Source organism: Rattus norvegicus, chromosome 10 (genome assembly GCF_036323735.1).
Source record: "Rattus norvegicus strain BN/NHsdMcwi chromosome 10, GRCr8, whole genome shotgun sequence".
NCBI lineage: Eukaryota > Metazoa > Chordata > Mammalia > Rodentia > Muridae > Rattus > Rattus norvegicus.
Genome location: NC_086028.1, coordinates 58,232,799 through 58,258,903, shown reverse-complemented (window position 1 = coordinate 58,258,903; position 26,105 = coordinate 58,232,799). Strand labels below are relative to the sequence as shown.

The following is a 26,105-nucleotide window of genomic DNA, read 5'->3' as shown; positions in this document are numbered from 1 at the left end:
ACCCGGCAACGGACAGTCAAAAAGATCTGACTGTGACTTGACTTCGGAGGTCGAGTTCGGCAGCCTATTTGAGTATAGGCACGGACAAGTGTGCTTAGATGTGTTAGTGTCTGTTGTCTGTATTCTATTCCTGTGTTTGGTATCCCAGAAGCAGCTAAGGTTAAGCTGCAGTTTGGGCCAGGTACTGAAGGTACCAGGCATCTGTGGAAATTGGTTATAGGATGCTTTGTCTTGGTCTTGTTTGTCTGGATTGTTTTCTGTGGTATTGTCCAGTGTTTTTTTGACTTTTTATTCGTGTTTGAATTTGGACTGACGACCGTGTTTAAAATCTTGAACCGACGACTGTGTTTGAAATCATGAAACTGTTTGCTTTGTTCGTTGAAGAGTTTTACTTGGTCCCCTTAATGCTTAGTGAGTAAGGAACTTAATTTTGTGGACCCCGCTCTAGTGGCGGTGTGTTGGTTGATAGCCAAAGTTAATTTTTAAAACAGTGTTTTATCTGTGCTTGTGCTCGCAGCCAGCTGAGATAAGCTAGAGAAGTGAGTAAATATTGCTTGGGAGCAAAGAATCTTAAAGGCGGAGTTTCAGCCGGTATGACACTTAGTGCGTAGCTGCCTAAAAGATCAGAAATGCTGTTAATAGGCTATAAAAAAGGGACAGGCTGTGTTAGAAATGCTACAGGAAGAATAATCTAAAAAGGCTGAGAGCTAGGTGGGGCTATAAGGAAAACAAGAATAGGAAAGGAATTTCTGACATTTGCTCACAGTAGGAGAGCACTCATTTAGAGAAGTTCTTTAAGGAAGCCTGCCTTATCTGCTGTCTTTATTCCAAGGGAGGAGTCAGTCTCCAGCACTAAATTACTTGGCGGTGGCCAAGGTCAGGATTAATGTTTTCTTTTCCTTGGCCCCTTTAAACCCAGTGAGACAGTTTGGTAAAGGGCTACTACTGAGGTCCTGATAGCCCCAGGTGAACTGGTTACAATTCTTTTATCAGCCCCCTGGCATCTAGCACCCAGGTTCTAACCATCTCTCCATCCTTTTGTTATTAGTTGTTACTAGAAGCCTAGTGTCATTTGGAGGCTGGTTCTCTTGAGAGGCAAAGCCATGGAGCTGACACTGACCATGGCCTTTTTGTTCCAAGAAAGGCCTCCTGGTTTAGCTGTGTGACTAAATGCTGTTTGCCCTCTTCGGTAGACTCTATTCTCAAGATTCTCTTGTTTTCTCACCATCCCATTTGATATGCTTGTTAGTAACTGTTACAGGTCTTCTTTACCACCGAGGAAAGACGGAATCCTACTAGAGGCCAGAAAAAAAAAGGGTTCCAACACGCATAGAAGGCCCTCACTTCTGCCTGCTCTCTTCATACCCCTGAAGGTAGGGAGTGCTCCAGGTCTGCCCCCAGGCTCCAAGGGTGGGTCTCCTAGGGGCTGGAAAATGCCCCACCAATCTGGCTAAGATAAAGAAAAGATATGAAGAGAAAGTTACAGAAACTTGAAGGGTTAAGCTAAGTCACTGAGAGAGTTATTGTAAGTTGCAGAGAAAATAAGTTGATGCATGGTTCAGGGTCTGTGCAGAAAAGTGGACAGCACCTAATAGCTGTAGAAGAAGATGCAGAGAGACTGAAAAAAAAAAGAAAGAAAGAAAGAAAGAAAGAGGTAAAGAGTGCAGGAAGCTAGGGAAGAAAAGAGACAAAAAGAAGAGGAAATTAGAGAGCTAAAGAGAGATAAAAGACAAGAGAGGAACATATACTGGCCACAGTAGTTAGGGAACTTAGGAAGATAGTACCTGGCAACAGAAGAGAATTCCTGGCTAAAGATCAGTGTGCCTAATACGAAGAAAAAGGACATTGGGTCAGGGACTGTCCCAGAAAGAACAAGAGGGGACACTGGAGAGCCTCTTGGTGCTGGCTATGCACAGAGATAGAAGGGAAGCCCGCCCAGTTGTTTTGTGGAGACAGGGACCCAATGCTCTGTGCTCCTATGCCCCCCAGTGGGCCAATATCCAAAGACCTTGAGTGCAAGGGGCTACTGGCAACGAACAATATTTATGGACTGCCCGAAGAACAGTGGACCTTGGCGTGGGCCGGGTAACCCACTAGTTCATGGTCATCCCTGACTGCCCCTATCCCTTGCTCATGAGAAATTTGCTGTCCAGAATGGCTTGTGTGGGCTGAAATGGCTGGGTGAGGCCATGTGTATGAATATCTGCAGACTGTGTATGTGGAGCTTAAGACCTGTCTCAGTGCACCAGTACCTGATGCTGGGAGATGTGTGACTTAGTCCTGATCTGCCTGGAACACATCACTCCTGCCAGCCGGGCACTAACAATTATCACCCAATCCAGGACTTAAACTGTGATAGAGTGGCTGATGTTCTGCCTTTGAATAGAGTGTCCCAAAAGATGGGACCACTGGTCAGCTGCCATGGACTAGGTTCTCCACCGGTTGGGGACAATCTGGTCACCTTGCTGCCCAATCCGGACCTGGAGCCACCACAGCACGAGTGTCAAGTACTGGCAGAAGCCCATGGGTGGAGGAAAGACCTCTGCGACTGGCTGATTGACCCCTGCTGAAACCCGAGGACCTTGTCCACAGACGGGAACAGTTCTCTTCATGAATGAAGGTCAGAGACAAGTGGGTGCTGCCATGGTGGACAACACAATGTCATCTGGGATGGCTCAACCCCCCAGTACATCAGCGCTGCAGATGCCTTTGCCATCTCTTGGATGTCCTGATGAAGCCAACAACTGTGAGTACTATTCATTGCTCAGGATATCAGGAGGGAAGAGATTCAGTGACATGGGGCAATAACGAAGCAGATAAAGTGGCTCGAAAAATGGTTATGCAGGAGCCCATCCTGGTTGCAGGCCTGCAAGAGACAGCCACTGAGAACTAGGATTGGACTAAGGGATGGCCTCACTTAGAAAAGGCCCAAATTGCTTAAAAGATAAAGGACAATGGCACGCTTGAGGGGAAAGCTATACTCCCCCAGAGAACAAAGAAAAGACTCACTTTGCCAAATACAGAAATGGACTCATTTAGGAGATAAAAAGTTTGTCCAAGTAGTTAAGGTATATGTAACAGACTTTAAGATTTTAGCCAGAGAGACAGTAGAAAGTATAAGGTATGTCAATAAGTGAATGCTTAGCAAGCAAACAGGGCAAAGAGACCTAGAGAGTTTAGTGAAAAGTCGAAGTGAACTTCACTGAGATAAAACCAGAAAAATATAATCACAAGTATCTCCTAGTGCTTGTAGATACTTTTTCAGGAATAGATAGAAGCTTTCCTCACCAAATGAGAGACGGCCTCTGCAATCATCAAGAAGATACTGGAAGAAATCTTCCCCGGATTTGGAATGCCCAAGGTAATCTGGCCAGACAAAGGCCCTACTTTCGTTGCCAAGGTAAGCCAGGGTGTGGCCAAGTATTTAGAGGTCAATTGGAAATTACATTGTATTTACAGACCTCAAAGTTCAGGACAGGTAGAGTAAATAAATAAAATTTTAAAAGAGACCCTGACCAAATTAAATTAACCATGGAGACTGGCACAGACTGGGTGACACTCCTTCCCTCTTGCTCTCTTCAGAGCAAGAAATACCCCTTCCAGATTCAGCCTTACCCCCTTTGAGATCTTATATGGGTCCTCAGCCCCCCTGACTGTATTAGATGATGTTACTGAACCAACATGTCATAGTGCCATAGTAATAATGATTTGTGTGCCAGGCTAAAAGACCTACAGGTGATACAGAAAGAAATCTGCTCACAGCTGACAGCAGCCTATGCCCCGGAGACCCCTGAGACATCCCATCAGTTCCAGGTTGCAGCTACACTGAGTCCAGACACTCGAGCCTCGCTGGAAAGGACCGTACCTGGTGCTGCTGACCACCCTGACAGCTGTCAATTCTCAGCCCTCACCAGCCGTGTACTAGCTGTTGGGGCTGAGAGCTGGGACCTAGAGGGAAACTCAGTCATGTTTGTCCTGGGTTCTATCAAGATAGGTGTGGGATAGGCTTGATTTCCATTACAAATGATGTAACATTGCATATGTTAGTACTCTTAACACTTCTTGGGACTGTGCCTCAGGGATCACAGTCCGTATAAGCTTAGAAGTTCTAAAAGCTAGTCATGACCTTGGTGGATAGGCTTGGATAGTGTCCAGGTTAAAATCCTCATGTTAAGACTACAATACCAAGCTGTTATGCTAGATGAAGCTGAGTTCTCCATGAAGTTCTAGGATTAGAACTATTAACAAAAAAAAAAAAGAATTGGGGAATGTAGAACTAGAGTTTCATAAAGGTTGCTCATTGTCAGAGTCCAGATGTGCAGGGCGGGACGTGCCTGAGGGAGAGCCAGAGATAGGACTTGCCAAACCAGCTATCAGCCCCAAGGACACTGACCATCCGTAGCTACCCCCTCCCCTTCCTTCACCCCCCTGAGTGAGATGAGTCACCCTACCTGCCTGCTGAGCTGCTGGAGAGCACGTACTCCTTGCTGATGTAATTTCGCGCCGAAAGTAACTGTGCACCATTTGAATTGACCAATCATGTGTAACCGCGCGAATGCCCCTAACCTCCCCTATATAAACCCCCGAGTCTGGAGGCTCGGGGTCGATTCCTCTGTCTCCTGTGTGAGATACGTGTCGACCCGGGATCCCGCTAAGACCCGGGATCTCGTTAATAAAGCTACCTCTTGCTGTTACATCAAGAATGGCTCCTCGTGATTCCTGGGGGCACCCCACCCCGAGATCGGAGCGAAAGACGCGGCTCCCCGTTTTGGGGTACGCTCTTTCACTTCCTTTGTCCCCTTTGAAATGCACAGGTTCTCCCCAAAGTGACCCAAAGCTATCCCAGAAGAGTATCCTTTGCTGGTGACAGAGGGTGTCCCTGCACTATAAAAGCATGTAAAGACTCTCCTTGGAGCTTTCAGGAAGTCCCTTCCTGAAAATGGAGGGTACGTGAAGAAAACTCTTCCTGCTAATTTCCTGTTCCCTGCCTTGTATTCTGTCATATGGAAATACTAGTTGAACATCCCTCACCCGAAACTCCCAAATTCATCCTACTCCAAATTCCAAGCCATATTTAAAACTTTCAAAACTAACTTGATGTGCATGGGTGTTTACCTGTAAGTTTACCTGTGCAGCACTTGTGAGCCTGGAGCTCACAGAAGAGGGCATCAGATCAAGATCAAGTGGGGGCTGGGCCCACCCAAAGAGTAGCCACTGCTCTTAACCACTGAGCCATCTCTCCAGGCCCCCAGATCCTTTTTTTTTTTTTTTTAAACTATTATACTGGCATTCAAAACATTTTGGAGTTTGGAGTAAGTCAGTTTTTTGGATTTTCACATTACAGAAGCTCAGCTAGTCTGCAAAATTCCAAACTCTGAAAAACTCTCAAGTGAAGTCTGACAATGGATTCTCAACATTTAGATCAACTGAAGATTTGACAACTCTGTGCTGGCCACAGGGTAAGGTGTGGCCATCAAACAAGGATCAAAGCAGGAATGTGCCTCCCTCCCCCTCTCTCTCTAAACAGGCCCAGGTGTGGTATAACATGGAGTTCCCCCTTACTTGTCAGTCAAAGACAACGGGATACATGGCTATTTAGAATCCTAGATCATGGTACATCCCCCATCACCGGAACCACTTCACACAGAGCACCAAGTTTAGAGAAAAGAACATGCATCTAAGAAATGGTTGAAGTAGCTGCCTTTGGAAACAGGGCTAGGCTGTGGGGAAGAGGAGGATGAAAGAGTCATTGTTTCAGTTGGTGCCTTTCTGTTAGGCTTGGATTTCAATAACATCGTTTGCTTGTTTGTTTATTTATTTAGGTATTTTGAGACAGGGCTTCTCTGTGTAGCCTGGCTGTCCTGGAACTCACTCTGTAGCCCAGCTGGCCTGGAACTCAGAGATCTGCCTGCCTCTGCATTGTCGGCCCCCACCCCCCCCACCAAGCCTGGGACTGAAGGTGTATATTTTCCCTCCAGCTTAATGATACTACTTTATGAAAATACACTTTTTAAAAAAAATCTAGGCAGTGTGATTAAAAATAAGGGGAGACAGAAAAGAAAGGAAAGAAAGAGCTTGTGTTTGCCGCAGCAGGGATGACTGAAGACGGCTAATCGCTGTTACTAAAACCATCACATTTTGTGAGTTTATTGTTACTGAATAAAGTCTGACATTTCAGAAAGACGCACACATGTTCATCTATGTATATGACATAGTTTACCCGTGACATTGCGGTGGTGCAGACCTGAAATACCGACACCAAGAGGTTACAACAAGAGGACCCAGAGTTCTAGGCCGGTCTGTGCAGAACTCAGAAACCCTGTCCCAAAATAAGTTAACAAATCTTCAATATAAAAGAAAACAAGATTTTTCTGGAGAAAGCAATTGAATCGTTACGCTTAGCAGTCCTGTCTCCCACGGTTTCCTGTGCTGAGGGACCATGCCTAACTGAATGCTTACAGTTCGCGCGCTAAACCACTCAGTCTCTAGCAAGAGCAGCTGCACTCTCTCAAAGCAGCTGCTTATCCAGGGAGGTGAATGTCAGCAAGAATTCAAACGCAGAGGCAGGCACAGGGGCACATTAATCCCAGCACTTGGGAGGCAGAGGCAGGGGGATATCTGTGAGCCTAAAACAGCCTGGTCTATAGCAGTAAGTTCCAGGACAGCCAGGGACATGTAGAGAGACCTTGCCTCAAACAAACAAACAAGAAAGGAAAGAAAAATAACAAAATTCAGGGGTTGGAGAGATGGCTTAGTGGTTACGAGCACTTTGGGCTCTCCTAGAAGACCTGGGTTCAGTTCCCCGTATCCATGTGGAGGCTCACAACTACCTGTACCTCCAGTTCTAGGGTATCCAATGGCCTCTTCTTTCCCCTTTAGATTTATGTATTTAATTTACGAGTATTTTGACTGCATCTGTGAACCATGTGCACATGGCACCTGCTGAGATCCGAACAGATCCTCGAACAGGAATCAGAGATGAATGTGAGCCCCTAAGTAGGTGCTGGGAACTGAACCTCAGGCTTCAGCAAGAGCAGCCTACACTCTTAAACAGTGAGCCATCTCTCCAGTCCCCAACACCCTCTTCTGCCTTCTGTGGGGACCAGGCACACATGTGGCGCACAGACACAGGGGCAGACAAAACACCCATGCATATGGAGTAAAATTTAAAAAGGAAAAGAATGAGCATGCAGGACCATGTGCACGAGAACGTTTAGCCCAAACCACAGGCATCAGCTTGGCTTTGTTCATGTTTTTGAAAAATGAACTCCAACACTTCTAATGCTTGGTCTATGTCCTACAAAGGAATTAGGCACTGAGCATGCTCCTGCTCAACCCTGTAACAGACACTAATGTTGCACACTAGGAAGACATCTTATGTACTCAAAAATAACTTCTTGCATAGGAAATGTTTTAACTATTTCCTAAGTTATTTTCAAAATCAATAGATTTTTAAACTAAGCACCCACCACTATTGGTTCCTGTTTCACAAAAGAGAAACTGAGGCAGAAGCTTGGGGTCCCAAGGGCAGTTGGTAGTGCAGACAAGGCCAGAAGTGACAATGGCTTTCGTTACCTTTGTCCTGTGGTTCTCTGCATTCAGGCCCTCATAGAGAGATTTGTTGAAAGATATTTCACCAAGGATCTGCAGTTCACTTATATCTCTTAGTAACTATAAGGTGGGGAAAGTTGGGATGTGGGGACACAAAACATAGTTTAGACATGAGTTCATTGTTCTAGAGAGTTCCAACCATCTTTCCCTTCAAATATATCCCTTCTCCAATATTCCTTTAGCTTTCATAAATGGTCACAGCACCCACCCAGCTATCCATGCAACAAATCTGTAGTCATTCCCCCATCCCTCAACTTCTTTTCTCTTACACTTGACCTCACGCCGCAACCCCCATCCACAGTCAGTTCTGGCCAATCTTAAAACACCCTGCTGTGTACACGCCCCTTCTCCTCCGTCCCACTCCTAGCTCAGTTGAGACCATACTGCTTCCATCTCAACCACTGCACAATGGTAAACTTGATCATTTGTTCCCACTTCATAGTAAGGCCTCTCTAGGAAAATAAAATTTGAATAATGTCAAGCAAATTAACTACAGTACAAAGGCCCAGTGGCCACAATAACACTAGCAAGCTAAAAATTAGAAATGACAGATAAGGAAGAGACAGGAGAGAAAGGATGAAGAATCAAATACAGACCAGATCATGTAATTCTTTGCACCACAGTAAAGAAGTACAGATTTTAACCTAAATTTATCCAACTCCAAAGTCCACTGCTTCTGTTCATTTGGGGTTTCTGGTTTTTGCTCCTCCTCCTCCTCCTCCTCCTCCTCCTCCTCCTCCTCCTCCTCCTCCTCCTCCTCTTCTTCTTCTTCTTCTTCTTCTTCTTCTTTTTTCTTTTTTTCGGAGCTGGGGACCAAACCCAGGGCCTTGCACTTGCTAGGCAAGCGCTGTACCACTGAGCTAAATCCCCAACCCCTGGTTTTTGCTTCTAAAGGAAGCTAGCACAGTCTAATGCTAAACGAATTATTTCTTTAAAAAAAAAAAATCATGTCCATGGGGGCTGGAGAGACGGCTCAGAGGTTAATAGCCCTGACTGCTCTTCCAGAGGGCCTGAGTTCAATTCCCAGCAACCACATGGTGGCTCACAACCATCTGTAATGAGATCCCAGGCCCACTTCTGGTGTGTCTGAGGACAGTGTCAGTGTGCTCATATACATTAAAAAACATATGTGCATGTATGGGCACATATGCGTGGAGACCAGGAGAGGAAGTTAGATCCTCCAACAGCTGGAGTTACAAGTTGTTGTGAGCTGCCCAACTTGGGTGCTAGGAGCAGAACCACATCCTCTGAAAGAGCAGTGCATGCTCTGAACTGCTGAGCCATCTCTTCAGCTCTTGAAGAATTATTTGAACTGGCTAGGGGGAAAGCCAAGAGAAAGAGAGCATGTCCAAGATTATGCAATAGGCTAGAGACGGTGAACTGAATTACAGCCACACTCTCAGTAGGGACAGCGAGAAATGATTTCATATATATTCTGAAGGTGCAATGGCAGGGTTTGCTGCTGGGATACAAACAGGGATGTTGCAAAGAGGAGTCCCGGGTAATTCCAACGTGCCTTAGTATGGGAAAGGATTCAAGTCCCTACTATGTAACTTGCTAAGAGCAGTTTGGGACAGAAGGTCAATCGAATGATTTATTTTGAATGGCGCATTTCAGATACTACCACCCTTTCTTAGAGGATAGGTCCTCTAAGGATTGGACGACGCAAGTAAGCTGCAGCATCTGAATCTCAAGTACCTGCTTAGTGTGGCCCATGGAGATCTCTGCGGCCACGGTTACATTTTCTTTATTAGATGTGATAGCGCAGATCACTGAATGCCATTCTTCCACATTCTGCAAAAGCAAAAGGTGACTTTGCTTAATCCCTTTCCGTGCCTTAGGATTGAAAAATCTGACGAAGAGAGGGCATTCAAGGTCCCACAGTAGACGGTGTGAGCAGTTTGTGCAATTCCCCTTCGCCCAAGCAAAGTGTCGGTTACCCTGGCTAACAGGACCAAAGAGGCTGAAAGTCTCAGAAAGAACACTGCAGAAGCTGCAGCTCTCCACATCCCTCTCTCGGGCTCTTAAAACGACTTTGCTCACCTGAACAGGATCGCTTCCACACGTGGGCTCTTGACTCTGGGTGCACTCAGTGTGGGCCTGAAATGAGAGCCTTTGCTGAGCCGCCCTGCGCTCAGTCCCACTAGGCATCCACCCCCTGGCGGCTTCCGGAAGTTCAGGCGTGCTGTGCAGCCACCGGCCGGCGCTAGGACCCAGCGGGCCGGCGTGTGCTCGCAGAAGTCTCGCGGTGTTTCTGTTTGAAATGACGGGCGGGCGCCCGCCATGGCAGCGTCTCACCGGAGGTCCGGAACCCGGCTCTTTCGAACGTACGCGGCGAGGGGCGTCCGGAGGTCGCAGCGGCAGCCTGACTCGCTGGCTGTGAAATGGTTCCAGCCGCCGAACCCGAAGCTCTCCTTCAGCAGCAGCCTCAGCGACAGTAACCTGTCACCGGCTGTCGCTTCCGACAACCCTGAGGACCCCGACTTCCCGGGCAGCCCGGTGGGCCCGCGGCGCAGGCGTCCTCGGGGCTGCGACTCTCCGGACCTAACACACACTAAGAGAGTCCTGAGGCTGCGACCTCGGCCCCCTCAGAAGTGCAGCACCCCGTGCAGCCGGCTGCGACCGCCACCTTTCCTCAGCTGCAGCCCGGGCTGCCTCGGCTCGGACCTCAACGTGTGCATCCAGTCCAGGAACAGCAACGAGCTGGGCACCAGTGCCTCCCTTTTCAGCCCTCCGGCCTCGCCCGGAGCCCCCGACTCTCTGAATGCAGACTCTACAGTCCCCGGGAGCCTCCACTTCCGGGTAGCCTCCCTGGGTGAAGCGTCTCTGCCTTGCCCCCAGGAGGCAGCAACCGAAGAAGGCAAGTACACCAGGAGTGCCCCCCAAGCCGAAGCCAGCTTCAGGTCATCTCTCTCTAGCCGTGTGGACCCAAGGACCACAGAAGCTAAGGAGTTGGGGACTGATGGGGAGAATGTGAAGGAATCGTGTTGTGAAAGACAGCAGACGGGTAACAGACTAACGGACCCTGATCTGGCAAGCCTGGGAAAGAGAACCGCCACATGTAAAAAGGTTGTGTCCCGAGGAGTCGACCAGATAGACTATGGAGAGTCCAGTGCTCGCAAAGACCTTCGTGTACCAGGGAAAATCAGCAGGCCCAAGAGAACTGAACCACTCCGGAAAAGGAAACAGCAAGAAGCAGTGGGAACATCTCCCCTCCGCTATCACCAATCTAAGAAGAAAAGGAAAGATTCATTCTGCTCCAGGGACTTGAATACTAGTTGTAAGGATTCTTGGACCAAAACCAGAGCATCCTTCGGTTTTCACAAGAAGAAAATTATAACCAACGTGGCAGAGGTATGCAGCAGATCGATTACCAGCTCTCTCTCTAGGTCCTTCCAGTCTGAATGTTCAATTTCTATCCTGAACAGAGAAAACAGTATTGTTTCTTCTCCATGCTCTTCCATGTATTTGCTAAGTCCCTTAAAGACCCTGCACATCACAGACAAAAGGCCATCTTATGCTGAAAAGGTTTATGGGGAGTGTAATCAGGAAGGGCCTATCCCCTTTAGTGATTGCCTTTCTACAGAACAACTGGAACACTGTGAGAAGATTGGGGAAGGAGTGTTTGGGGAAGTGTTTCAAATAATTAATGACCAAACACCTGTAGCCCTAAAGATCATTGCTGTTGAAGGATCAGATTTAGTCAATGGGTCCCACCAAAAAACCTTCGAGGAGATCCTGCCAGAGATCATCATCTCCAAAGAGCTGAGTCTCCTGTCTAACGAGGTGTACAACTGCACAGAAGGCTTTATTGGGCTGAACTCAGTATACTGTGTTCAAGGACTTTACCCTCCCTTGCTGCTTAAAGCCTGGGACCAATATAACACAACCAAAGGGTCTGCAAATGACCGGCCTGACTTTTTCCAGGAAGACCAGCTCTTTATCATCCTGGAATTTGAGTTTGGTGGGATTGACTTGGAGCGAATGAGGACAAAGCTAACCTCCGTGGCCACCGCAAAGAGCATCCTCCACCAGATCACCGCATCCCTGGCAGTAGCAGAGGCCTCACTGCACTTTGAGCACCGGGACTTACACTGGGGAAATGTGCTCTTAAAGAAAACCAACCTCAAAGAACTCCACTACACCCTCAATGGGAAAACAAGCACCATTCCCACCCATGGGCTACAAGTCAACATCATTGACTATACTCTGTCCCGCTTGGAGCGGGATGGGATTGTGGTTTTCTGTGACATCTCTGCTGAGGAGGACCTATTTACAGGTGAGGGTGACTACCAGTTTGAGATCTACAGGCTCATGAGGAAGGAGAACAAAAACTGCTGGGGCGAGTATCACCCTTACAATAACGTGCTGTGGCTGCATTACCTCACGGACAAGATTCTGAACAAGATGAGGTTTAAGACTAAATGCCACAGCGCAGCCATGAAGCAGATAAAGAGGAAACTGCAGCATTTCCACAGGACTGTACTGAACTTCAGCTCCGCCACTGACCTGCTCTGCCGACATAGTCTATTTAAGTAAGCCAGGAACCTGCACTTTCAGAGCCTCACCAAGTACACTTTTTAAGCCTCTGGTACTATTAGTTAATCTCTGCCATTAGAGCAGGATGGAGGTAAAAGCCTCCCTGTCAGCCTCTTAAAAGAGAATCCTGTCTTTTAAAAGGTAACCAAAACGTTTGTTGACGTGATTAAACTTGCTTTTAACAAATGTTCTTTAAAAAAGGAAATGAACTAGACAGAGGAGAAGTGCATGCACCCTTTAAGCCCTCTTCCTGTCAGCGGAGCCTGCAGGCCTGAGTTGTTTCTTGAGCCTTGATACCTTATGTAGGATGAGCAAAACTGCTCTTGGTGTTGTCAAGATGCAAAGCAGAGAGCAGGAGAGACTAGAGAGTCAAAACCAAGAGGGAGGCGTGCACACCTGCGTACAGGAAGTGTGCGGAATGTTTATCAGATTCACTCAACAATCACAGAAGCACAGTTTATAGATTTTCAACAGGAAAATAAATGTCTCTGGTGGCTCTGATGTTTGAAATTTTGTTTGTTTTCATCAAGACTCTGCCTTAAAATCTTAATGGCTAATTTCCTTCTGTTTCTCCTAGTATTTTCCTATAAGTAAGTAGTCTCGTTTTCTAAAGCTCATCTTGGGTTTTGTTTTGTTTTGTTTTGTTTTTTTGATTGGTTGGTTGGTTGGTTTGGCTGGGTGGTTGGTTGGTTGGTTTTTTGAGTCTCTGTGTAGCCCTGGCTCTCCTAGTACTCACTCTGTAGTCCAGGTAGACTCTGAATTCACAGAGATCCACCTGCCTCTGCCTCCCGTGTGCTGGGATTAAAGGTGTGAGTCACCATTGCCTGGCTGGCTTTTGTTTTTAAAATTAAGTGCACATTGGTTTGTGGGCTGGTACAGGGATTAGTAGGTCAGAGGACAACCTCAGGTGTCATCCTCAGGAATGCCATCCACCACTGAGACAGAGTCATTGGTTGTCCTGGAATTTACCAATTAGACTAGGTTTCTGGGATCCTTCACTTCCTTAGCAGTGAAATTATAAGCACATACCACCACACACAGCATTTTATTATTGATTCTGGGGATTCAACTCTAGGTTTTGTGCTTGTAAGGTAAATGCTTTACTGAGTCATTTTTCAGCCCGTGTTACTTTTTTGTTTGTTTTTGTAGTACTAAGTTTTGATCCAGGGTCTCGTGCAGGCTAGCCTTCTACTGAGCTGCATCTCTAGCCCTCTTTAGTATATGAGAAGATCTCTATTGGGGTTGGTCTTGTGCATTGTGTATTCAGATACTGAGTTCTAAGCTCCAAGATCCAGTTGCAGTCTGGACATGGGGCATTGTATTAACCAATGTGCTGTAAAGAATGTTCCCCAGTAATCTCTGATTGGACAATAAAAAGCTAGAGCCTGTAACTGGGCAGAAGAGAGGAAGGACTTGAGATTGAGGAGGGGGTCTCAGGTAGGGATGACGAGGACAAGGACAAAGTAGAGGAAGCAGGTCTTCATGAGGCAGGACAGACCATAAGCACATGGCCAAGAGAAAATCACCCTGAGGAAACACATGGAGCAGAGCAAACAGCAAGACTCAGTCAGCAAGTACCAGGGCCTGTGGTGGGGATTGTAGGTTAGAATAGCTCAGAACCTGCCCAGTTTAGTTAGCTTGCTAATAAAGTTTCTGTGTCTTATACAGGGCAGAGTAGGGCAGAAAGGCCTCTTAAAATTACCATTCTAGATCTCACTAAGTTACCCAGGCTTCTTACTCCATAGCTGCAGCAAGCTTGAACTAAGGAACATCCTTGTGTCATCCTCACAGGAAGCTGCAACTACAAGCCTGTACCCCCAGGCCTAGCTAAAGCTAGAGTTTTTATACCTTTGAGAATCTGTAGTCTCTGGAAAGAGGCGTGCTCATAGTAAAGAATCCCATTTAAATACCTGAGTCTTTGTCAGATGCTTCACTCTTATAATCTGTAAATCTCGTAATGTGATGGGGACACAAATTTGCAACTGGAATACAGCTCCAAAGTGATTCTCCCCGTGCACCTGCCAAGTAAGAGGAGCAGAAAGTCAGAGCTCGGTGGCTTTACCAGCTTCTGGTTGGCAGCAACTGCTGTACACTTACGTTGAAGAAGAATTCTTTGTGGTCAGAAGAGCTTTGGCTCGTGTTCATGTACATCACTGACGGTCTGCAATAAGAGGACATGTGTGAGAACTCAAGATTCCTTCCTGGCTCTGAATGAACTTGAGTGTTTCCAACTGAATACACCAGGACAGACAGCACAGGTCCTCAAAAAGACTCAACACTGAAAGTCAAAATGTGAAGTACTTGGAAGGTAGTTGGGACAAAATATTTGCAAGCTATGAAGTTGGACTACTCGGTTGGAGTTGTTTTCTCCTTTTCTCCAACTTTGTGCATCTGTGCATGTGTGGCAGTGCACTGGCCTGTCAATGTCAGGCCCCCTACTCTCTCCACTTTAGCTTTTGACAGTGTCTCACCCAGATATATGTAAATTGGAGAGCCATATGCCCACTTTTGCCAGAGGTAAGAGAAAGGACTCCTTTTGGCAGATGGGAACCAGTTTCACAAGTTCCTGAAGAATGCTAGCTTTTATTTAACTACCAGAAATCCTGTAGTCTAGGGTAAGCTGGGCCTAGACTCAATTTTGGACAAGTTAGTAGGACTGCTCTTTTGGTGGCTGGGTGTTGGAGGGAGATAAACTTTGAACCTGACAGTATCCTAGAGAGGTTGAGCACTAAGCAGCCTCCTCAGAGAAGGGGGAATGCCCACGTCTACCCTGACAGTCACTTATGTCCACACAAAGACTCCCAAAGCTGTCCTTGTTGCATGACTGTCACACATAGACCCCTTGGGAGTACTTACCTGGAAAGAACTGCAATGAAGGCATGCCTGAATTGAAGGCTGTGGGTCTCTCTGGCCAAAGACTTCTCATTGGAACTAGAAATACAAATGTTAATTGACCACAACTGCTTTGTTACCTTGACTTCCTAAGAATCGGCTCAAAGTGACTCACTGAGGCCACACTTAAGAGAATGTTGATTTTATAAGGATTTCTCAGACCCATTACTTGACATTTTAGGTCAAAGAATTTTCTGTTATAGACTCGTTCTATACACTGAATAGTAGTTATTAGCATCTGTGGTGTGAAGTACTTGGAAGGCAGTTAGGACAAAAGAATATTTACAAGCTCCACAGTTGGACTCAGTAGTCCTCCTAAATCATGGTAATCAAAATCAACCCTAGAAAGCTGGGCACTCAGGAGGTAGCAGCAGGCAGGTATCTGAGTTTGAGGCCAGCTTGGTCCACAGAGCAAGGGCTACCCAGAGAAACCCTGTCACAAAACAAAACAAAACAAAACAAAAAGGCTCCAGACACTGCCTCAGGAACAGAATTGCCCATGTTTGACAGCTCCTTCCCAGCACCACATCACATCCTGTTCTATTTTTCAACATGGAGGCTTTGCAGACTTAAGGAAGCCAGAACTAGGACTCTAGTTCAAAGCTCATTCTACCAGAATATACCCTAGTGTTCCTTTGCGTGAATTAAAATACTGTCAGTATCTTTGGTGAGAGGAAACTTCTGTGAGCTCAGGGATCCAAGGCCAGAACTTAAGGTTGCTAACACAGTCACTACTTACTTGGAGATGGTCACAGTGATATCTGCTGTCCTATTTGGAAAGATACTCTCCTCTAGCTGCCAAGTCACTGAGACATTTACCTATTTTAAAGGAGAAAATAAGTAAGTGGGGGAACCAGTCACCTGACAACTGCTTACTACTGGGATGGAATGCCAGGGAGTGGAACTCAGACAGATAAAAAGGTTTAGAAGGTGTGTCCTTGTTGGAGGAATTATGTCACTGGGGATAGGCTTTGAGGTTTCAAAAGCCCACACCAGGCCACTCTGCTTGCTGATCAGGATATAGGTCTCTGGTACCTCTCCAACACCATGCCTACCTGCCACCATGCTCTCTGCCAGGATGAAAATGGACTAAGCCTCTGAAACTCTAAGCTCCCAGTTGAATGCTTTCTTCTGTAAGACTTACCTTGGTCATCTGGCCTCTTCATGGCAATGGAACAATGACTAAGACACTGGCTCAGTGGCATTAGGAAACCCAGTTTACATTTCTCATGGTTTTTGTAGCCTAGCCACTGTTTCACTTAAGCCTCACAGTGCAAATGCTGAGTGAACCAAATAGACATTATTCTCCTATGAGCGAGGGAAACCACAATACAAAGATAATTTGGTCTAACACCACTTCCCTATTACCCCCATTTCCCTCTGCTTTCCTCAGGGAAGCCAACAGTGGCCACACTGTAGGTCAGAAAACTATTCCCCACACCTCAGATCTCCACTTGAGGGCAGACTTGGCAGCTGTAAACACTACTGAGGATGGAAACACGGAAACACTCTAAACACTACTGACAGCAAAGGGAAACATAGTAACCACACCTGAAAGTTACAGATGAGGCTGGGAGTCAGCGGTAGCAGGAGAGACACCTAAGCACAACAGATTCACTCACAGATGATCTCTTGAGTATGGGGTGACCAATCTTGCAGTTCATGACCAGGACAGAAGCGACTGGCTTGGGGTCATCACACTGAATATCTGGAGAGAGTGGCTGTTAAAACAGAAGATGTTTTATCTTTGTTGTATAATTTTTATTTTATGGCTAGCAGTGATTCGCCCACATGTGTGATTTACATGCATGTACATGCATGGTACCTTCAGAGGTCAGAAGAGGATGTCAGATTTCCCTGGAAGTGGAATTAAAGAGGGTTGTGAGCTGCCATGTAGCTGCTGGGATTCTAACGTAGGTCTTCTGGAAGTGCAGCTAATACTCTTAACGGAGCCCTCTATCCAGCCCCAAGAGATGCTCTTGAGGAAAAGAAGTAGTTTCCTCACACAAATTCAACAACCAATCACTGGTTTGTCTACACGTCAGGCTTGGTCCCTAGCCTTCTCACAACTGAGAATTGAGTTTAAACCCAGAGTTAAGGGTAATGCTCTGTGAGCGAGGCACAGTGACAGTGGAGACTGGTTCCAGCTGACAGCACCCTGTAGAGTCCTCATGGAGAAGAAGGCGAGTGTCTCACCGAGATGGAGGGAAAGTTTGGGCTCAACCAGGACTCCTCATCTAGATCACCAAACAGACCTACGCCCCGATACCCATCACTAGTTCCATTCTAGATATGTAGAAGATAATTTCAATTTTTCATTCAATATATGCTAACTTAGCTCAAGCAAACTGAGACCCCCTACCCGGGGGCAAACCTCTAGTCCCAACAGAGTCAGGTTTTACTGACCCACAGCAATGAGGAAAACTGTCTTGGAGAGTTTCCTCACTCGACAAAGGAAATGCAGAGTTGTCAGAGGGTTGGGGATAAGTGGAGTTAAGGAAAAAGGCTGTCCTGAGAGCCCCAGGGCAGGGAAGGGTAAAGGGATCGGCGATGCCATGGGCAGCATGATCCCAACTGGGTTAACAGACCCTGTCCAAGGAAAGCTGTGTCCAGAAACACTGTATCTGCAGCTCTGTACCAGAAACACTGTATCTGCAGCTCTGTACCAGAAACACTGTATCTGCAGCTCTGTACCAGAAACACTGTATCTGCAGCTCTGTACCAGGGGGCACTGGATCTAGTTCTCTCTGTCAAAGTGACGTAGATTCCCCAGACAAGAGCAGGGTGGTTTTCTAGTTTCCAAAAGAACCTTTGAATTAACAGAACAAAACATCAGTGCCGTGATACTTGGCAGCCACACAATTGCTAGCCCATCTTTGCAGCTGGCCTTGTGTCTGTAAGCCCAGCATGATGAACAGTAGGGTAGGCTTTTAACTTCCTCCATTCCTTAGGCATTAAAATTTACCTCCCATAATCCTGGTTAAGAGAGGCTGTGCAAGGAGGGCGTATTGTGTAAGCAAATGGTGGTGCCATAGGTCTGCAGGGCACGGAATCAGAGAGGATTCGTCTAATTGCTATTCCTGTATTGCACGGAGCAGAAGGAGGCTGTTGGCCATGGAATAGAATCAGGCAGGCAAGCAAGGAAAAGACATGGCAGCATGTTTCCCAAGTCCGTCACGAGTACCTTTTGTATCTTCTTAAACTGTAAGTTTCTGGGATAATTCAGAGCCATGTTTGTCATGTAAGAATCTTCCCCAGAGTTAGTCAGGCTGATGTTCATGGTCACCTCCTTTGTGATACCCACCACCAGGTCTTGCCTGTGAAGGGCGAAAGAGAAGAGGGAGAGAGAAAGAAAGAGAGAGAACACATCAGCAGTGTATTTAATCTGTAAAAGTCCTCGTGACAGAAAGCACACTCTTTCATTAAAAGAAATTTTATTTGTCTTTTAAAGACTTATTTATTTATTTTATGTATATGAATACACCATAGCTGTCTGCAGACACACCAGAAGAGGGCATCAGATCCCATTACAGATGCTTATGAGCCACATGTTTGCTGGGAATTGAACTCAGGACCATTAGGAAGAACAGTCAGTGCTCTTAACAACTGAGCCATCTCTCCAGCCCTGAAAAGCACATTCTTAACTCTCCTCTAAGATAAACTGTACAAAGGCCCAGATTTTCTTCCTTTTAACAGGGTTGAACCCCTGGTTCCATGTCCACCTTAACTGCTTAGCCACTAAGCTGTTTGTGACATTATAACCACTTAGTGGTTACCATGGCCCAAACGCTGTGCCCCATGAGCTCGATTGATGCTCAGAATTACCCGTCAGAGACGTACAGTTACTTTCCATCTTGCAGAAGAGGAAACAGAAGCCAAAAGACTAGAAGCCTTTACCACAGAGCTCATTTTTTTTTTCTTTTCTTTTTTTCGGAGCTGGGGATCGAACCCAGGGCCTTGCGCTTCCTAGGCAAGCGCTCTACCACTGAGCTAAATCCCCAACCCCCACAGAGCTCATTTTAAAACAGTTTCATGGGGCTGGGGATTTAGCTCAGTGGTAGAGTGCTTACCTAGGAAGCGCAAGGCCCTGGGTTCGGTCCCCAGCTCCGAAAAAAAGAATCAAAAAAAAAAAAAAAAAACCAGTTTCATTCCGTTGCTCAGGCTCATCCTGTACTCACTTGTGTATCCCAGCTGGCCTTACAATCCTCCTGCCTCCACCTCCCAAGTGCTGGCTAACAGATGTGAGCCACAGTGCCTCTCTGTGTTTGTTTGTTTGGACAGAGTCTCACTTTGAAGTCCAGGCAGGGAAGTCTAGTTCTCATTTGATTTGGTAGGGGATCCATGTCCTCAGAGACGTCGAAACCCACTGCTACAGTGGGCTCTCAAGCGTGGCTTACCAGCTGTGTACAGTAGGGGGTGATAGAGAGCAAGCTGGGCACACCACATCACCTGGCAAGGAACTGGCTGCCAGGCTGAGGTGGCTGTGATCCATCCCCTCTTGACAGCAGCTGGGTCTTAAATGAGTTCCGTAGTGCTGACCCCAAATAATCGTGCACCTCTGAAATGGAAGTCTTACAAACATCCACTCAAGGGCAGGGGATCTGTCCTAGAGAAACCAACTCCAGACAACTGGTCATCAGCAACACGACACACATGGTAGCCATTGAGGGCATTTTAAAGAATGTCGCATGCTCCGCTCCAGCAAGCCCATCAGGAAGCTGAACGTTTGTTGGATTCAGTGTTGCAGTAAAACATCTGCAGAGATGGAAAGGTGGGCCGTATCTGCTGACGTATCACTGCCACTAACCTCATGTGGGTATTCTGGATTTGGAATATGGCAAGTGCCACTAAGGAACCATGTGTTGTTTTTCCTTTTATTTTATGTACATGAATGGTTTTGCCTGCATCAATGTATGCACACTGCATGCATATGGTGCCCTGGGAGGCCAGAAGAGGGCATCAGATCCTCTGGAACTGGGGTTATAAGCAGTTGTGAGCCACCATGTGGTTGCTGGGAATCGAATCTGGGTCTTCCGGAGAGGTCATTAGGACTCTTAAGCACTGAACCACCTCTCTAGCCCTGGAACTACATTTTTATCGCATTTAAATGTAATGACCTTGGAATTAAATATTCAGCTGGGACTAGGGCTGAATGTATTGGATGATGTAGTTCTAGATGCCTGGGTGGAGCCTTCTCCTTGCTCCCTACCTCTCCTGTCAGCAAATCCTAAGACTATCTTCAAAAGATAACCACTGCCTTTGCCTCACTCAGTCTGGGCACCACCCTCTTACCTCACCTGCACTGTCCAGTAGTAACCATTTTCTCCCTGCTGCCTAAGGTTCGTCATTGTCTAGTACAGTGGCTCACAACCTCTTTCAAAGTTGACCAACTCTTTCACAGAGGTCACCTAAGACCATTGGAATCCAAAGGCATTTATGTTACTATTTGTAACAGTGGGAAAATTACAGTTATGAAGTAGCAGTGAAAATAGTGCTATGGTTGGGAGTCACCACAACGGGAGGAACTGTATTAAAGGCTCAAAGCATTAGGAAGGTTGAGAACTACTGGGCTGGCAAGAGCTAGACTGTAAGATGTGAGTGCTTTGCTCCTCTGACCCCCCCCCATCTCACATCCAAGGCCCTTCTAAGGTCCCATAGGCCCCTACCTTCCCCATGTTACTCCTTCTCCCCCTCTCCCTTCTGCATTCACATGAGGTTCATACCCCACCTGCCAGGCCTGCTACCATCACGGTGTTTGCTCTACCCACAAGGATGGTACCCACAGTCTCCTGTTACCCTCCCTGACCACCACATTTAAACCTCATCCCTTTCCCTCACTGCTCCCTCCCTGCCTGACTTATCTTTGCACCTTAACTTACAAGCCTAGAGTTGACTTATCTGTCCCTTTCCCCCTTAAGTACCAGGAGGGGAAGAATGCTTGTCTGTAAGGTTGACTGCAGTGTTTCCCAGGACTAGAGTCCCTGGAATAGAGTAGAACTACTCCAGAATTTGTTTATGAATTTGTCCAAGAGGTGAACCAGAGGAAGTTCTAGGAGTAAGGATCACTGTGAACATAGCATTGTCTAGGAGCTCAAGTGACCTTGGTTCAGGTCCACTAAATGGCCACTGATATGCCAAATGGTCTATGGAAGGACCTTCACTATTTCTCTGTTCCCAATCTATACAATAGGAAGACAAATCTTTAGCTTGCCTCCCTCGGCTGAAATAACAAATACAAAGTTGTGTTGAGGGCCATGAGGAGACAGGGAAAGGAACGTTCATGGATCTGGTTGTGGGGCGTGCCCAGGAGGACCCTTGGGAAGACATCAGCTGCAGAAATGATGGTGATGATAACAAGATCCGACTCACTGAGAGATGGCGGTGGTCAGCTGGATCTCAGCGATGCAGAACACTTTGTTCTTGCAGTCCTTCTCATAGGGCAGCTGGAACCAGACAGAGGAGCAGAGTCAACCTCAGGATCCTACCCTTCCCCAGTAACCCTGCCTCCAACCTTCTCGGGGTACTTCTGCCCATCATGTCTTCCTGCTTAAAGAAGCATGGCTCAGAGAATGAAGGCAGACAACCGGGACTGTGCCCACTTGGCTGAGAACTGTGTGACATTCTTAGACAACACGGGCATACTGTGATCTAGGCCTTTAGCCAAGCTCAAAGATGGGGTGACCTTTTTGGAATGAGAGGCGTGCTGTCATATTCGCTTTCAGAAGTTCTCCTCAAGATTGAAAAAAAAATTCTGTTTGAGTTTAAAAAAAAAACAACCAAACAAAACAGACTTTAAAGTATCCAAGTCCAGTGTTTGCAGCAAAGGAAACAGCCAGCCTCCCAGCTTAGGAGTCTTTGCCCCTAGCTCCCAGCAGGGAGATCACTGCAGCAGCTTTGTGTGGGGATGGTATCATAGGCTAAGCTCGAAGTGGGAGCCCAGAGCTTGCAAAGAGACCACCCACTCCCTGGAAAAGGAAGATGCAGTTTAGAAGTCACAATGTGGAGATCTATCTAATTAGATCAACAAATCCATGCTGCCTTGTTTGTTTGTTTGTTTGTTTCAGTGCTTAGGTTGAATCCCAGGGTCCACGCTCCAAGTCCTGTTTTTAAATTTAAATATTTATTTTTACTGTGTGTTGTATACAGTCCATGTATGTGAGTGTGGGCACGACGTGCATGACACAGGGCCCTGAGGAGGTCAGAGGCCAGCTCTCGGGAGTCAGTTCTCTCCCTCTAGCAGGGATCTGGGAACTGGACTCAGGTCATCAGGCTTGCCCAACGTGAATTTCTCCCTTCTCCACTCCACTCTGATGGAAGACAAGAGGGTTAACCTCCCTTAGCTCCCAGCTGCCTTTCACTGTCCGCTAACATCCATGCATTCACAGAACCTATTTCTTTTCTCATCCCTTTTATTGATGGAATAAATATATAAAAATCTCTTTCCCAAACCGTCAAGGTAATAACTTATATGACAGCTTATAAATGGATGTTGAGGAAGATATGTACATCTCAAATTTTCTCCCTAAATTGCTCATCTACAAAGGGAAGAGGGAGCATGAATGGCGAGCACACAATTAATACTGCGTGCCTCCTGCATGGTGTCCTGACACTGCCTTACTTCTGCTAGGCGCCTGCCAAAATGCACAGCCTGGATTCAAATATGAAGAAACATCAGAGATAACCCAACCGAGGGACAGGCTACAAAATGACTGCCCCACGTCCTCCAAACTGTGAGACTACTTAGGGACAAGAACAAAGGCTGGGCATGAAGTCCAATGCCTGTAGTTTTAGCACTTGGAAGGTAGAAGCAGGAAGATGAGGCTAAGTTGTATTAAATGAGACACAGTCTCAAAATAAAATAAAGACCAGGAAAGCCAGAAGTCAATCATTCTAGATTAGAAGTGACTAAGATAATAACAGTGAAAGATCCTACATTTATTTTAATTTATTATTGATCGATTGATGATCGATAAGGGGTCTTCTGTAGCTCAGACTGGCCTTGAAGTCACTGGCCTTGCACTTCCCTTTTCTGCTTCTAGCTCTTAAATTCTGGGATTACAGTCATGTAATTACTTGAACTCTAGGAACTGAACCTAAGACTCCATGTATCCTACGCCAGCATTCTACCAACTGGGCTACATCCCCAGAACTATTTTTTTCCTTTTACTAAAAAAGCAAAGGTACCAGGATCTCAGGTAAAGTGTGCATAGAGCAGTACGCCATCCGGGTCCCTCTGACTCCGAGCATTGTGCTATGGCAGGGAGTGGTCCTGCTTTTAGGAAGTATATACTGAGCACTGGGGTGAAGCAGTATCAGATATGTAACTTACTTTCCAGTGACAATTCTTTGGGTTTTGTTTTAGACAGGGTCTTACTCTGCAGTGCTGGGTGACCTGGAACTTGCTGGGTATACTTGACTGGCTTTGAAGTCTGCCTTCAGTCTGTGCTCCGTGAATGCTGGGATTAGAGTGTGCCTCCACGCCCACCCCAACTACCACCTTCTAATATTCCTGTTATCACTTCTTCCTCCCTGGTGATTTTTCTCTAGGTAGAGATTGGCAGAGTACCCTGGGAACCACAGCCTGGTTAAGGACAAATCACCTCAAGTATAAGAGGATTAGAAAAGTCAGCTCTTGGGGTTGGGGATTTAGCTCAGTGGTGGAGCGCTTGCCTAGGAAGCGCAAGGCCCTGGGTTCGGTCCCCAGCTCCGAAAAAAAGATCCAAAAAAAAAAAAAAAAAAAAAAAAAGAAAAGTCAGCTCTTTTATCTTTAAGCTCCTTTGGGTCACGAAAAAGTTTCTGTGATATTACCTACCTGTCCCAGCTCCACTGATGGCACCAGGATAGAGGTAGGTACAGGTTAGAGCCAGACGGCCCAACATGAAGGCTCTGAGGAAGCAACTGTGCAAGGCTTCCTCTCTGCAGCACAGGAGCAGCCTCCAGCTTAGCCCCACGAGTGACCACAACATCCTAAGATACCATGCAAAGTCCGAGCCCCACTGCACAGTGCATTCATGTGCATCATTAGGCATGTAGGGACTACATATGCTCAGGGCAACAGTAGAGACCTGCTACTCACCGGTGAGCAATACACAGCAGCCATCTTGGGAGTTCCACCTCTCCCATGACTCTAGCTGTCTTTGAGGTTAGGGGAGGAGTTTGAGGTTAGGTGTTTCATGTGGGATGTCCCTCAAGACAGTTGGGTTCTTCCTGTGGGTAAAGTTACCTGGAAGATGGCAGAGGGTTCCTTGTAGTGGTCCAGGATGGGGTTGGGGTGGTTCCTCCTTTCCTCGGATGTCTGGAACTCATAACTGACCTTGATGGTGATGTTGGAGAAGCAGTCATCCTCACAAAGCTGTGGGTGGGGAGGACGGAGAGATCAGAGGTGTGTGTGTGTGAAGAAGGAGATATAAAGAGTGACAGTGATGACCTGGAAGTCTTCCAAAGGATCCAGGCAGAGGGCAGCTGTCCCTCGAGCAAGCCACCAAGAGACTTAGAAAAGGTTCCTCAATTTGCTCACCCTTGAATCTCAGGGCACTTGATGGCTCTCACCCTAGTCATAAAGGGATTCTAGCTTAGACTTTATGGGTTGGGCAGACAAGAGCCACAGAGGGGAGAGTCATAGCCACATGTGAGTTAACAAAGATGTCCAGTCAGCAGGGAGGGAGACTGAGAGATAAACTGAAAAGAGGAGGCGGGCAGGTGAGATGGCTCAGTGTGTAAAGGTGTTGCTCCCAAGCCTGACAACCCGAGATCAATTCCCAGAACCCGCAGTAAAAGGAGAGAACCAACTCCCACAGGTTGTTCTCTGACTACCATATGTACATCATGGAATACATAAATACATAAGTAAATAAATGTTGAACATGAGAGTAAGTCAGCTTGATTGCCTGGTAAAACACAGCTAGGCTTTTAAATGTTAAAATTTATTTTATTATTTTAATTATTTATATATGTGTGATGTGGGTTATGTGCACATGAATGCTGGTGCCTAAGGAGGTCAGAGGCATTGGGTCTCTGGAGCTGGAGTCACAAGCCACCCCCCACCCCCTCCCCATATGGTCCTGGGAACCAATTTCAGGTCCTCTAGGAAAAGCAACGTGCTCTCCTAACCACTGAACCATCTCCCTAGCTCTATGCCTTTATTTTTAGAGGGCCATAGATGTCCTAGAAACCTTCCCAAGCCAAGAATTCATGAGTTTGTTTTCTGAAATAAAAGGTCCACATGGTCCAAAGTTCTAAGACCCATTAGACCCTGAGTTCTGACAAGGCTACTTTTTAAAAACTCTCTCTCTCAATATCTTCAACAAGATTTCTCTTTCTAAGTAACCTTTTAAAAATAACTCTGTCTTTCTAGTTCTGCCTTTTTATTCTAATTTTCTGATGTGGATCCACTCAAGGCACTTCAGCCTACTGTCACTGTGAAGTAAGATTAGACACCCTAATTAAACCATTCCCGGCTTCAGCCAGCTTCTAGGAGGCTCAGTGATGGCGTCTGTGTTCAATGTTGGTAGATGCCTGCCCTCTGTCCTGCTCTTTCTCCCTTCTTCCTTTGCTCCTTCCTTCCCAGGGGACTACTAAGCATAGTTCCTCGCACATGCAGATCCTGCACTGTATCACAGACATGCCCGCAGCCCAAGCTTCTATAGTTTGGATTTCTGGTAGGATTATGTTTCCCGGGCCACTCTGTGGTCCTTGATATGCTATGGTTGCTTCAGTCACCTCATTTGTCTGTGTGGGGAAGCTCCTGCACTGCATTCTCTGGGATGTTGTCTCTACTTACCTCCTCCTCTGTGGAGATGAGCCCGAAGTGTTCACACAGAGAGGATCCTCCGCTCCACTTCATAAGGCAGCTTTGACAACAACTCCGGTCTGCACACTGCAGCCTCTGCTTCTGCTTGGTCACATCCACATCCACGGTAAAGTTTAGTGACATCCCTCTAAGGCCTGGAGTTGAAGACCAGACCTTCTGATGAGGCTGGGAAGGGCAAGGCCTGTGAGGCTCTGTGAGCCACTGCTGAGCATGGCCCCCAAGCATGCACTTCCTTGAGGCCAGACTCTAGGTT

The 26,105-nt window shown here is 46.7% G+C and overlaps 2 protein-coding genes across 3 annotated transcripts in view; one reads left to right on the top strand and one right to left on the bottom strand.

Annotated features, from left to right (window-relative positions):
• The window catches only part of Itgae (integrin subunit alpha E), a 59,276-nt gene that overhangs the window by 3,703 nt on the left and 29,468 nt on the right, over positions 1–26,105 (bottom strand). The window contains exons 18-29 of one of the 2 annotated variants that reach the window (NM_031768.3): positions 25,823–25,986; positions 24,266–24,394; positions 21,412–21,485; positions 18,227–18,359; positions 16,665–16,763; positions 15,782–15,861; positions 15,007–15,081; positions 14,248–14,311; positions 14,061–14,168; positions 9,655–9,711; positions 9,310–9,405; positions 7,576–7,671 (exon numbers count right to left, since the gene is read on the bottom strand). In NM_031768.3, the coding sequence (NP_113956.2) occupies positions 7,576–7,671; positions 9,310–9,405; positions 9,655–9,711; positions 14,061–14,168; positions 14,248–14,311; positions 15,007–15,081; positions 15,782–15,861; positions 16,665–16,763; positions 18,227–18,359; positions 21,412–21,485; positions 24,266–24,394; positions 25,823–25,986 (1,175 nt within the window). The remainder of the gene's footprint in view (positions 1–7,575; positions 7,672–9,309; positions 9,406–9,654; positions 9,712–14,060; positions 14,169–14,247; positions 14,312–15,006; positions 15,082–15,781; positions 15,862–16,664; positions 16,764–18,226; positions 18,360–21,411; positions 21,486–24,265; positions 24,395–25,822; positions 25,987–26,105) is intronic. The other variant, XM_039086945.1, reaches the window with a different exon arrangement.
• On the top strand, positions 9,873–12,660 carry Haspin (histone H3 associated protein kinase). The gene has a single exon (NM_001398936.1). It carries the CDS (start codon positions 9,895–9,897, stop codon positions 12,148–12,150), a length of 2,256 nt encoding a protein of 751 aa, NP_001385865.1. The 5' UTR covers positions 9,873–9,894; the 3' UTR covers positions 12,151–12,660.

Excerpts from the sequence above, each read along its gene's own strand:
- Haspin (NM_001398936.1), top strand. The coding sequence starts at position 9,895 with ATGGCAGCGTCTCACCGGAGGTCCGGAACCCGGCTCTTTCGAACGTAC.